The following is a 13,137-nucleotide window of genomic DNA, read 5'->3' as shown; positions in this document are numbered from 1 at the left end:
GAAATAGTGCAGGGCTTCTCTTGATTTCTGAAGTAGACAGGATATGCCTTCAGGATATCTCCCTACACTACCAGCTTTAATTTACTACTCTTGTAGATTCCACATTATCACAATCTGTCCCTCTCTCAAGTCTGTCGTTGCCACTCTTGGATTTGTCAGAGGGAGTCTCTTCCTTTTTACAGTTGTTGTGTCTCTTTCATAAGGATAGAGCTTCACTGAACTAATTCTTGCTTGTCCTGGGCTTGACCTGAGCTTGAACTTTGTCAGCTGCCATTAGAATTTCAGCTCTGTATGTTTGCTTCTGAGGGCAGAAAGGGTGAGAATAAGGAACAATGAATGATCCTGTTGAGTCCTTAATATTTGAATACTAATAGTTTGATAGCAGCAAGATATGGGACAGGCCTAGTATAGAAATAGTTTTCCTTCCTTTTCACAATATCCGAATGTTCCTCAAGGGACATGGATACAATTAGGAAGGATTTTGGCTGCCTCATAGCCCTTCCTTAAATTCCCGTCAGTACATTTAGTCCGATTTTGTTCAGGAAATTAAAATGGAAGGTGTGACCCGCCATAATGATCAGACAAGGATTTAAGAAATCCTTTGTTTGCTTAAAAGCCAAATAATCATTTGTAATACAAGTATCAGAGGGGTAGCAATGTTAGTCTGGATCTGTAAAAAGTAACAGAGTCCTGGGGCACCTTTAAGACTAACAGATGTATTGGAGCATAAGCTTTCATGGGTGAATACCCACTTCATCAGACACATGTAATGGAAATTTCCAGAGGCAAGTATAAATATGCAGGCAAGAATCAGTCTGGAGATAACGAGGTTAGTTCAATCAGGAGGGTGAGGTCCTCTGCTAGCAGCTGAGGTGTGAACACCAAGGGAGGAGAAACTGTTAGTGTTTAGGGCTGTTATTGGGAATGGTCACTCCAGGCTATAGACGCAATTTTGAGCTGTCTGTTGTTATGGACTTTCCTGGAAAAAATAACAACTTAGTTTACATTTTTATAAATCACAATAAATAAATTCTCACTTCTTCTTCCTGATTCAGCAATATGTGAACAAAATTATACATAGTCAGATTTGTATCTTTCATGCAGGTTTTGGATATCAGTCTGAGCTAGAGCTGAGAGTGGCTGAAGCGGCTAGAAGACAGTACAACAAACTAAAAATGCAGACAAAAGCTGAAATCAGACAAACGATTGATCGTTTACTAGTGGGAGATTTCATTGTAAGTTTTTTCTCAGAAATGTGTTTTGTTTCCTTGCCTTTTATATTAGTTCTGAAACATGGAAGGGATCCACAAAGTTCCCCAAATTTCAAGTTCCCATTGAAATCAATAGAAATTGTTGGGTGTTGAGGTTTTTTGAAATTCTCTCCAAGTATGTAGTAATCATCTTTCAGCTGCTCTCGGAAACTACTTTGCCCTTCCTAAAAATTAAAGGGTAATTGTATTAGTAATGTACATGTCATAAGTAGCTATTATAATGAGAAAAAATTAAAGCATTTTTTTTTTTGAGAAGAAAATATTCGGGCTCTGATACTTTTTCATAAAACAGTGTCAAATGCATGTTATGCTTATACAGGTAACTTAGTATCAGTGGAGATTTGCTATTTGAACTTTACAATTTGGATAGGATTGACTCTTGTTTTGGTTTGTGAATGGGAAGAAAATATTATTTTATTTTCAGGAAAACAGCAAACGTTGGACAGTGTGCCTCGATATTTCCGCCCCTCAGGTGATCTTTCCTGATGACTTCAAATTTGTGGATCCCGTGTTAGTAGTATTGGACCTGGGGAGAATGTTACTTACCAATTCTCAAGGTATGGCCTGGAAATAAACTGTATCTGTTTATATGTATAAGGTAGAAACACACTTTTTTCTACTCTAGAATTCTTCTATTTGCCTGGGCGCACATACAGTTTTACTAGTATTAACACCATATTTATTGGTGAAGGTTGGGAGGGGGTAAACTTTAGTCCAGGGCTGGCCTTACCTCTACAGGACCTAGTATGAAATCTGAAGTCTGCCTACAGCAGTTTACATCTGTAACCTGTGTGTCTGGCACATTTGAGCGGACTGGGGATTCTTGTCACAGAGAATCAGAAAGGCTTAGAGTCTGAGACAGCTGTCCCTGAGAAAGCATGTTTTGAAGATGGTCTCCAAAATATGGAGCCTTGTGAGGCTGTACTCTTGGCATTTACCAAGGGCTAGCTGGTGAGAGTGAAAGGAATTTTCTTTTTTTAAGTATCCAATAAATAAAACAATTACTTTTATAACAGAGCCAAACCACAGTGCTGATAGTAATGTACAAAAACTGAAAAGGAAACTCAAACACAATAAAAAAAAATTAAGCTTTAAGATAAAACCAAATCTGCTTAAAATGCAGTATAGCTAAGTAACAGTTATTACATTGGATTTCTCTATTTAGTACTCACTTCTGAAAATGAAGATGTCCTAACCTTAAAAGAACCTAGTTTTAATGTTTCCTCAGGGGAAAATAGTATGATGCTGATAAACTCTACAGTCCGGAGTAAAATCCTGATCCCACTGAAGTCAATGGGAGTTTTGCCAGGATTTCATCCTCAAGGTCCTTAGACGTACCATTCTACCTCTTTCTAGCATATCGAAAAACCAATTTCTGCAAGGTTTTCACAGCTTTTTTTTTTTTTTTTTAGTAACTGCTACGTTATGGATTGAACTGGGCAAACTGAGTAAACTATTTTCACAACATCCATTTGGGTTCCCTAGTAAGGTTTAAATTGGAATTAGATTCTTTTGAGTGGCATGATTTTTCTCTCCTCTCGTGCTATGTTTAAACCACACAGAAACAAAAATGGAAATTGCAAGATTAGTCTTTTACTGATTCTCTTCTATGGACAGTAAAGTTGATTAGCCACAAAAGGGTTGATCCCATTGAAGTCAATGTAGTCTGAATTAGCTGGCTTCAGTGGCCCTTGAATCAGCCCAAGTGTTGTGCATCACGTCAACATAGGAAAAAATATTTTCCTCTAATCTCCTTCAGTAATAGTAATAATAATGTATGATAATATATTTTAATAAGAGATTAACAAAAGTTCACGTAAGTGTAATTTTTAAAATTGTATTTTTAAATATGTTTGTCACTTTTGCACCACGTGCAAGAAATATAGTGTTTACTTTTCTTTTTGCTTTCTTACTGTTATCAAATCTAGCGATAAGGGATTGGGTACTACATGAGTATTGCACTTGACCATTTCTTGACCATGGTTTAAAAACAAAACCTACAACAAGGTCAATATTTTAGAAGTAGCCAAAGGAAAAGAATGTACGATTTTGATGAGTCCCTCCTTTTTAATCTACAGATGAGTCTAAAAAGAAGAGTGCAGGTGGTTTGTCATCAGAGGTCAATGAACTGAGTGATGATGAATATAAAACACCTCTTGCAACTCCTCCCAATACCCCGCCTTCTGAGGCCACGACAAGTAGTGGAATCAAAACATCTGAACTGACTGGAGTAGAAATCAGTGAAGAGCAACTACAGGCACACTTAATGAGTAAAAAAATGTATGAGAGATACACCTTGTCATTTATGGATCTTCAGATCATGGTTGGACGAGTGAAAGATAACTGGAAACATGTTCAGGATAGCGATGTGGGTCCAACTCATGTGGTAGAAAAATTCAATGTTCATTTGCAGTTGGAGCGCAGATTGATATACACGTCTGATCCAAAATACCCAGGAGCTGTCCTATCTGGGAATTTACCAGACTTGAAAATACATATCAATGAGGATAAAATATCAGCTTTGAAGAATTGTTTTGCAAGGCTGAGTACATCTGAAACTAAGTCCCCAGATGCTTTACACATAGGGAAAGAGAAGATTTTCACAGAAGTCGATCAGCGTGGAAGTTTGCATGATTCTGTAATGAATTTAACACAGAGTGTTATGATGGTTGAACAACATACTAGGGAGGTTCTTGTAGAATCTCAACTTCTTTTAGCTGAATTTAAAGTTAACTGTATGCAGCTAGGTGTTGAAAGCAATGGTCGATATATCTCTGTACTCAAGGTTTTTGGCACCAATGCCCATTTTGTGAAGAGGCCTTATGATGCAGAAGTGTCACTAACTGTTCATGGCTTATTACTGGTTGACACTATGCAAACATATGGCTCTGATTTTGATCTTTTGATGGCTTCTCACAAGAATCTTAGTTTTGATGTTCCGACAGGAAGACTTCAAGATAGTAGGGCACAGTCTCCTATTTATGGACCAAATGAAGCCTGTCCAATTGATGTGGCCAGTTTGACGGAGAAATGTGCAACAGCCTCAAATATTTCATCTGGTAATTATGCAAAAGATCAAGAATCTTTGATTAAACTGGAATATCAATTTGTGAGTGCAGAATGCCCATCAATGAATTTGGACAGCACGCTCCAAGTGATATCAGTGCAGGTGAACAACTTGGATATCATTCTTAATCCAGAGACAATTGTTGAGCTGATTGGGTTTCTCCAGAAATCCTTCCCAAAGGAAAAAGAAGATTCTAGCCCTCAACCTTTAATGACTGACTTGGAAAGAAGTTTCCGGGAGCAGGAAACCTTTCAGTCTACCCATGAACGAAATATAGAAGTAGCAGTGGACATTCACTGGTTAAATATACTCCTCCTTAGGACAGTTGGAATGACAAATGGAGAAAAATATGGCAGAAAAATTGCAACAGCGAGCATTGGTGGCACCAAAGTTAATGTCTCCATGTGTAACAAGTTGGATGTAAATGGCTCTCTTGGCTGCTTGCACCTTATGGATCTGACACAAGATAACGTTAAGAACCAGTATGTTGTCAGCATAGGGAATACAGTAAGGTATGAAAATCTCATCAATGATATTGGCTACTTTGAATCTCTATTTGTCAGGCTTCATGAGGAAAGTAGCCTCCCAGATGCTCTGAGCTTCAATTTCGTAGAGCAGTCAAAAGAAGAATGCTCCCTGAACCTCAAAATGGCTTCTTTACATTACAACCACTCAGCTAAATTTCTGAAAGAACTAACTTTATCCATGGATGAATTGGAAGAGAATTTCTGCAGCATGCTGAAGACAGCAGCAACAAAAGTTACCTCTGTCCTGGCAACTAAAACTGCTGAATACAGTGAAATGGTTTCTCTGTTTGATACAACACCACGATCAAGAGACCCTTTCAATTTAGAAGATAATGAAGAAGATGGGTTTGGACCATCATCTCTCAAAACTGATACCATTAAGCTTATCTTAAATGTAAATGTTGAGTCTCCAATTGTATCAATACCTCGCAAGCCAGGTAGCCCTGAACTGCTTGTAGGACATCTAGGACAAATATCTATTCAGAATTTTGTGCCAGGAGAAGATGAGTCTAGAAGTGACAGACTGCAAGTTGAAATTAAAGATATTAAAATGTATTCTTTAAATAGCAACCAGTTTATGGTCAGGAAAGAGTCTGCAAGTGAGATGACTCAAGGGTTACACCCTCCTTCAGGTACTCCCAGTGTTACTAGCCAGGAGGAATCCAACTTTACTCGTCATGATTTTTTTGAATCATTACATAAAGGTCATGGTAAGTAACATGAAAAACTCTGGCTTCTTTCTTTTAACTAGCAAGTAGTATTAAAACCTGAGCATATTTAAATAAATATCTGTTTAAAAAGAGGCTTTTCATAAAATGTGCTGCTTGGGAATTTAATTACAATGTGGACAAATTCACATTTATTTGTATCCAGATTTTGCACTCCTAATCTGAAAACTGAATAGTTGCCTCCATGCACAGCTTTGCTAAAATATAATCAGAACTACAATTAAAAAAAAGTTTTTAGAATAACCGAAAGATTCAGAATTAGATCAGCAACAGCAGACTTATGTTGTCCTTTTTGGGCTGTACTTATTCAGTCCCATATCAAAAGAGAGCCAATTTCAGTCTCCAGGTAATTATATATTCCATGGTGATATAATTTTTGCCTTTATTTTAATTTGACAGTTACGTTTCAGTATGATGTGATTAGTATTTAATACTGTAGATGTTGGGGATAAAAATGTAAGTATGTATATCTTTTAATAACAGCTTTCCACATTCTGAACAACACCACTATCCAGTTTAAATTGGAAAAGATCCCAATAGACAGAGATTTAGATTTGACGTTCCCTTTGAGTAACGAAGACTTTGGAATATCAAGCATTATGAGAATCGAGGGAAAATTTGTCAACCCTCTTCAGGTATAATAATTTAATATTTACCAGTATGAATATAGATGTTTTACTCCACAGTTGAATATAGCAATTTTTTGATTAAAAAGCCCTTTTTGATGATGTAGAAGAATGTCAGGGACTGGGTTGTTTAGGGAACTGGAAAATGGAATACAGAATTCTACCTCTATTGCCTGTTCAAATCTAACCCAGGGCAATGTTGTCCAGAAGTTAGTATCATAAGGCATTTTGGTAGTCTGCTTGAAATTAGTTGATGGTCTTTCATTCCTAGTCATTCTCCGTCCACAGCACCAAGAACCCCCTCTACCATTGTCCTAATTGGCATGCTTGTTAGGAATCTCAACAAAGATCAAGGATTCAATAATGTAACAGGGTTCATGTCCTGCCCCTCTTCCTGGGGCCCGCTTGCTACCCCCAATAAGGCTCAGAGAGGCTTCAGGGTTGTGGAACACCTGTTTCTTTATTTGCTTAAAGTTATCCCACCACCAGTGTCTGTCTATATACAAGCTTTACAGGATTAGTCACCTCCTTGATAGGCAGAGTCAGCCTTCAGCTAGGAGGCCTCCAGTTCCCTCCCCGACTGACTTCTCCCTGGCTGCCCCCCTGCCTTCTGGCTCCCTCCCAGCCTTTATAGCCCTTGGTTTCTCAGGCCAGCAAGTGTTGCCAATCCTCAGGCCGGCATCAGGCCTTTTCCATCATCCCCAATCTGTTTCCCCTGATTGGAGTTGACTGGGCAGGGGCTAATTAGGTGCTTTTGCACCAGCACCCTGCTACAAATAACAATAGAAAGTTGGCTTTCCTCTCATCCCAGAAGTGTTTCCTCAAGGTCAAGTTGTTTGGGCTGGTGTTGGGAAGCTTATACTGTCTCTGCCCATGCTGTACTTGGTCTGTCGATAGGCAGAAGAATTAACTCTTCAGCGCTGTCATTCTGGTAACTTTCACCAGCATTAATTAAAAAAAATCCAATTCCTGCAAAAACTGTGGCATGAAGTAGAAGATCAAATTTGATCAATTAGAAGATCAAATTGTTTCTGTAATTGAACACAGTTATCATTGATCAAAAAATTATATTTTTCTCTTTGAGATTGAATCCCCTGATTTTTAGTTTGGTGTTTCCAACACAAGTTTTGTGCTACGGGAGATTCTGAAATCTTGAATTTGTGGAACTGTTCAATTTGTGTACCAGCTACCAGGATCTCTCTAGTCAGGCCTATGCTGGGTTCAATCTGAAACAGAATGTAGTGTATTTCAAACATTCCCCATGAATTGAGCCCACGTTGTTTTTTAAAAGGCTAATCCTCTGCCTGTGACATTGATTAGTTGTTGTGGAAATTATGATGGTGTGACACGGAGGATTATGACTTCATGTGAAGAAGCAGCTGTAGAACAGATGAAATGTTAAGAATTTAAATGCCTTTTTCATGTGAATGTTCTTAAAAATCGAGTAACAATGATGGAGGTAGTGAAGGGAGGGAAGCAAAGTAGATACACCTAAGCAGTATTGATTCTGAGTAGAATGTTTTTCAAGATTTGCTATATGATGTTTTCAGATCTTTAATGAAAGTTAATTGTTGGGGCCTAACGTACTTGAAACAATGATATTTTAACATTAAGAAAATATGGAGATGTTTTTTACACACTTGCTGAGCTTGGAAAATATTAATAGATACTAGACTTATGACTATTTGTTTTTAAATGCAGGTGGTGTTAGCAAAACATGTTTATGAGCAAGTTTTGCAAACCCTTGACCATTTAATTTACAATGAAGATTTGAATAAATTTGCATCCAGTTCTACATCTTCAACTTGTCCTAGTTCTCCTTCAGTATCGCTTCGCAGTGTAGGCTCAGAGTTCTCAAATGAACGGAAGGAGAATGGATTGTTCAGCCATTCCAGCTTTGCTGCTGTTCCAAACAAGTCAATGCCTGTTAGGGAAACAAAATCTTTTACCCAGATTCAAGCAAACTTTCGTATTTCAGAACTCCAGGTTCAGTTATGTGGAGATCTTACACTTGGAGCACAAGGTCTGGTCAGCTTAAAGTTTCAGGATTTTGATGTTGAATTCACTAAGGATCATCCACATACTTTATCCGTTCAGATTACCTTGCGTTCTTTGCTGATGGAAGACCTGTTGGAAAAAAGTCCAGACTCTATGCATAAGAACCTCATGGTGTCCCGTGGAGCACCCAAACCATCCAGTTTAGCGCACAAGGAATATCTTTCCCAATCTTGCCCTTCAGTATCCCATGTGGAGTATCCAGACATGCCACGTTCCCTCCCTTCCCACATGGAAGAAGCACCAAATGTCTTTCAGTTGTACCAAAGACCAACTTGTGCCTCCCGTAAAACACAAAAAGAAGATGCTGACTCTGAGTATCCTTTGACTCCCCCACCTTCTCCAACATTAAACAAGTCCAAGGTGCCTTCAGGAAAAAATAACTTTGATGATTCATTGGTTCATATCAACATATTCCTAGTGGACAAGAAACATTCTGAATTTTCTTCTCGCTATAACAAAGTTAACCGTAGTGTGGATGTTGACTTCAATTGTCTAGACGTTTTAATAACTTTGCAAACCTGGGTAGTGATATTGGACTTTTTTGGGATTGGATCCACTGCTGATAACCATGCTATGAAGCAGCAGCCTGAGGATATTCAGCAGATGGTGAAGTCGGAAGCAAGTATCTTATCAACTTCTGAAGTTCAGGATCCTGTAAACACCAAGCTGAACCTTAAGGTACTAGAAATACAGATGCTGGACGTTGACCATGTTTGTCTCCATAACACATTGCTTTATGCAAATTTTAGTTGTGTTTTAATTCAAGTTAACATTTTATATTTACAGTGGAGATCATATGTATCCTACGCACAATATATATAAAACCTATGTGGTAACTCCCAATTATACAAAAGTCTTTGGAAGGAAATACAAAATCTTTGCAAAATAGGGGATTAATAATAATGAATTTGCATTTTATGTGAATTTGGGGTAAGGGAACAGATTTGATTTTTAGAGAAAAGAGTTTTGGATAGCCAGTGTCTGGAATACTGGAGTTTGCCTGTTCTGTGGTAATCAGAGTAAGAGAGACTGTCAACTACTCTGTAGTAGGAGAGTAGTCAGAGCCCCAATCCCACTCTCACCTCTGCAAGCCGTATGGGACACATCAGGAAGGCTTCCTACTCCCTGTTAACCTTATCTGGCTGACTGGACCCTCAATAACTCATCACCCCAGCCATCCCAGATAGCTGATTATGCTCGGCAGAATCTGATGGACTCCTAAATAGGGTCATCCTCCCATGTCACGGATGAACAAGCCTCATAAGGCCTCTGGGGAGAGGTTGGCTTTGTTGGGTCCCCAAAGAGCATCCCAAGAGTCACTGATGGCACCATGACCCCCTTGAGGCTTGTATATTCCACTCAAGTGGGCAGGTTTGAGGGCCCCTGCCAAGCCCCAGGAGGCTTGCCTGGGTTAAGGATTAAGAAGGCCCCAATGAGTCTCCTAAAACTTTGTGAAGGATGAGTGTTTGGGAGACCTCGGAAGAACCCTCCTAAGGAAGATGTGGCACCTACAATCCTAGAGCTAATGTGGGTGGTTGATTAAAAATCTTAAGATCCCTAAGGTGCAGCGGGTACTCAACCAGCTCCCTAAGACTTGCACTCAATGGGGGTTGAGAGGCCCCCAATGAGTCTCATAAGACTAATCAGGTGGTTGTTGCACCCATCTACGTCCCAAAGGCCCCCGTCAAAATTGGGGCTTCATTATGCTAGGTACTGTATAGACACATAGGAATACAGTTCTTTCCCCAAGGGTCTTGCATTCTAATTGTGACAAGGCACAAACATTAAGAGGGAAGGGGAAGGAGGACGAAGGTAATCGTAATATATCCTTGTGGTTACATAGGATAACTGAGAGTGTGCAACTTGAGGGGTTCCAAATAATTTGAATGTTTGTTTTTTTTTTAATGTAAATAAATGTCTACTAAAAAGGATGACACCCACCTCCCAACCTACCCATTGTTAGTGGATTGATTTCATTTAGGAGTCACAGTAGAAATGTCTTGAAAAGGCATATGGAGGAGGATAGGGTAGTGGACTTAGAGACTAGTTCAGTTGGACGTTCCACGTATATTGGGTACTTGGAGGAAAGTGCAAAGGCAGCTGTGGGAGAAATGGAAAAATGGGTGGTTCAGACTATTATTGGAAGAGTGGACAATGCAGCAAGAGACTAGCAGATGTGGAAGGATGGGCAGAGTTGTGAAGGACCTTGAAAGTAAGGACAAAAACCTTGAACTTTATGCAATGGAGAAATGAATGACGATGAGGGATTCCAAGAGGGGGTTCAGATCATCAGAAAGGCAGGCGAGGAAGATAGTCTCGTTGTGTGGAGGCTGTGAAGGGAACGATATGGGTGTTAAAGGCAAATGTTCTCGCTCTTAAAATTGAGTTTTTGTTTTCAAAACAGAGAGAAAGAGGGTCTTTACCTCCCCCTTCTTTAGATCAGTTCAAAGTTGGTTCCAGTTATGTGATCATATTACACACTACTAATCTGTTTCTTTTTGCTTGACCAGGTTCATTCCCTATCCTTAGTGTTGAATCAGACAACCAGTGAGCTAGCTAAAGCTAATGTGTCAAAACTTGTCACATATCTGGAAATGATTGGTGAGTATAGGTGGTAGTTAATATTTAAAAAATGCATACAATTTAGAATGAGAGGAATCACTGCATTGGAATAGTGTCTTGAACTGGTTTTCCTTTACTGGGAGTTTGTTTTTGCTTGTCAGAACAGGCAAATTTTAATGCAGACTTTCAGCGGTTAATTGGTGTTGATTAAATCACTGCATCAGGTAGCTCGCAGTGTTTTTCCACACCTGACTTGTCCTGTGTCACATGGTGTTCCCTGTAAACACTGAAATAGGAATACCCTCTTAGGACTGAAAGCTACAGGGCTTACTGTTTCAAATCAAGGGGTTTAGAGATTAAGTAACTCCCAGTAGTTGGAGGTTCCACAAGAGTATAGAACCAGTTCATTTTCTGTAAATGACAATTTATATTCTACCAGTCTAGTTTTTTATAAACCTTTATATAAATGAAAGATGGTTGTTGTGCACAACTATTCTGTTTAAACGGTCTTGCAGCCATTCTTTTCCAGTCTTATAAATTAACCCCATCCAGATATGTGTATTGTCATATTTTAAAGTTAATTTCCAGCGTGTTGTGCATAATAGGGTGCTAGGTTTGGAGGATTAATCTCCCAACAACCTCTTTTTGGAACTTTTGCATCACTTGTAGCACACTGAACACTTAATTCTTGGTGCTGAGATCAGCTAGGATCTAAATCTGTTTAGTTTTTGAAACCTTTTTTGTTCTGTTTTATAAAAAGTGACATTGATTTTTGTTTACTTTTCAGAATGTGTACATCTCAATTTTTAGGCATGGGGTTGAAATGTAATGATTAGACTACATATGCAAACCTTATTTTTGGCAACATAAATTGTTTAGATTAGTACAATCTTTTTATTTTACTTGTAGGAGTGATTTGCTTTGATTTTTGGAATGTGAGATTTTGTGTTTTCCCATCTCTTTTGTTGAATAGTCTGTTAAAGGTCTAGGTTATCCCAGTAAAGGTAAGCCTGTTGTTTGGTAACAAGGGATTTACTGCAGAAAGTTATTTAATATTAATGTCCTCAAAGGTAGATAATAAATGGTCTTTCTTTTGTTTTGTAGATGGAGATATAGCCCTACAGGGAAGCATTGGAAGCCTGTCCCTAAGCGATCTTACCTCTCATGGAGAGCTTTACAGAGAACGTTTCACTACAAGTGGTGAAGAGGCACTCATTTTCCAAACTTACAAGTATGAAATGGAACATTTTGTTGTTGCACAATGTTTAGTAGGTTATTAAAACAAAATATCAAAAAACATTAGAATGTTCAGCTTATAAAGAGCTCTATCTTGAAAGCCTGTGATGTTAAAATTTTACTCTTGTATCTGTTAAACTCTTTTTTTAGGGATTTGACTGGTAATTTTAATTGATGGATGTCTGTCAACACACAGCAGGGAAGGAATTATTTAAAAATGTTGCTCATGTTTCTGTCAAGAGTGATTTGAAAAACAAAAAGAAGTTTGACCTTTCCCTAAATAAAATAGCACTTGTTTTTTTAAACTGAACAGTTTTGTGTCATTTGATACAACTAATGTTAAACAAAGATTTTATTATTATTAGAGCAAAGGTTAACTTTTAAACTTTAGAAAGCAGCATGTTGTGTAGATAAACACACTAGACCCCATCATGAGTTCTTTACAAAGACAAAGCTCCCATTGACATATTGGGCAAAATTCTCATTTTAAGGAACTCTGCATCAGACCCATGAAAAGTATATACTGGCAACCCCATGGTCCTCTTTAGGTTTAGCCTAGGACTGTGTGGGTGGTGTCCTCTAAAGGATGGAATATTTTTGTAGTGGCAGGCTGCAGAGCATATATAAATGAGGAAGTGAGAAGGGAAGATATGTGGGAGAGGCGAGGGGACCTCTTTTAGGTCACAATTCCAGCAGCCCTTGACCCTTTAGGGGGATCAGCTAGTGTTATGATAAAAATCTGAACTATTCTAATGACATTTGGGTTTTTTTGTGTCCTCAAAACTTCCCATTCATTATAAATTATCCCATTTTTGAACTGCAATAAGTTCGTTTCCACTGGTCTCACTTAGATTTTAGACTTAGGCTTTTTCAACCTTATGTACTTCCTAAAGCTTGTTGTGCTCAATGTAAATGCCATTTTGTGCTGTCTTTTCTTCGTATTCTGTCATTAGAAAATAAGTAGATTTAAAAATTGTTCAGACAGCATTAAGATTAACTTAAATCAACAGAACACATTGAAATTCAGAGTTGAATGTTCTTCTCTCTTTTTTTACCGTCACT

General features: G+C 38.4%; 1 protein-coding gene across 6 annotated transcripts in view; it reads left to right on the top strand.

The window, feature by feature from the left end:
• The window catches only part of VPS13D (vacuolar protein sorting 13 homolog D), a 184,441-nt gene that overhangs the window by 18,899 nt on the left and 152,405 nt on the right, over positions 1 to 13,137 (top strand). For all 6 annotated transcript variants that reach the window (XM_054009135.1, XM_054009133.1, XM_054009132.1 and 3 more), the window contains exons 16-22: positions 1,105 to 1,235; positions 1,696 to 1,828; positions 3,350 to 5,575; positions 6,077 to 6,228; positions 7,921 to 8,955; positions 10,788 to 10,878; positions 11,944 to 12,070. In XM_054009135.1, coding sequence (XP_053865110.1) covers positions 1,105 to 1,235; positions 1,696 to 1,828; positions 3,350 to 5,575; positions 6,077 to 6,228; positions 7,921 to 8,955; positions 10,788 to 10,878; positions 11,944 to 12,070 — 3,895 coding nt within the window. The remainder of the gene's footprint in view (positions 1 to 1,104; positions 1,236 to 1,695; positions 1,829 to 3,349; positions 5,576 to 6,076; positions 6,229 to 7,920; positions 8,956 to 10,787; positions 10,879 to 11,943; positions 12,071 to 13,137) is intronic.

Source organism: Malaclemys terrapin, chromosome 19 (genome assembly GCF_027887155.1).
Source record: "Malaclemys terrapin pileata isolate rMalTer1 chromosome 19, rMalTer1.hap1, whole genome shotgun sequence".
Lineage (NCBI taxonomy): Eukaryota > Metazoa > Chordata > Testudines > Emydidae > Malaclemys > Malaclemys terrapin.
Note: the sequence above shows the minus strand (reverse complement) of the source record. Positions and strands in the feature narration are given on the sequence as shown.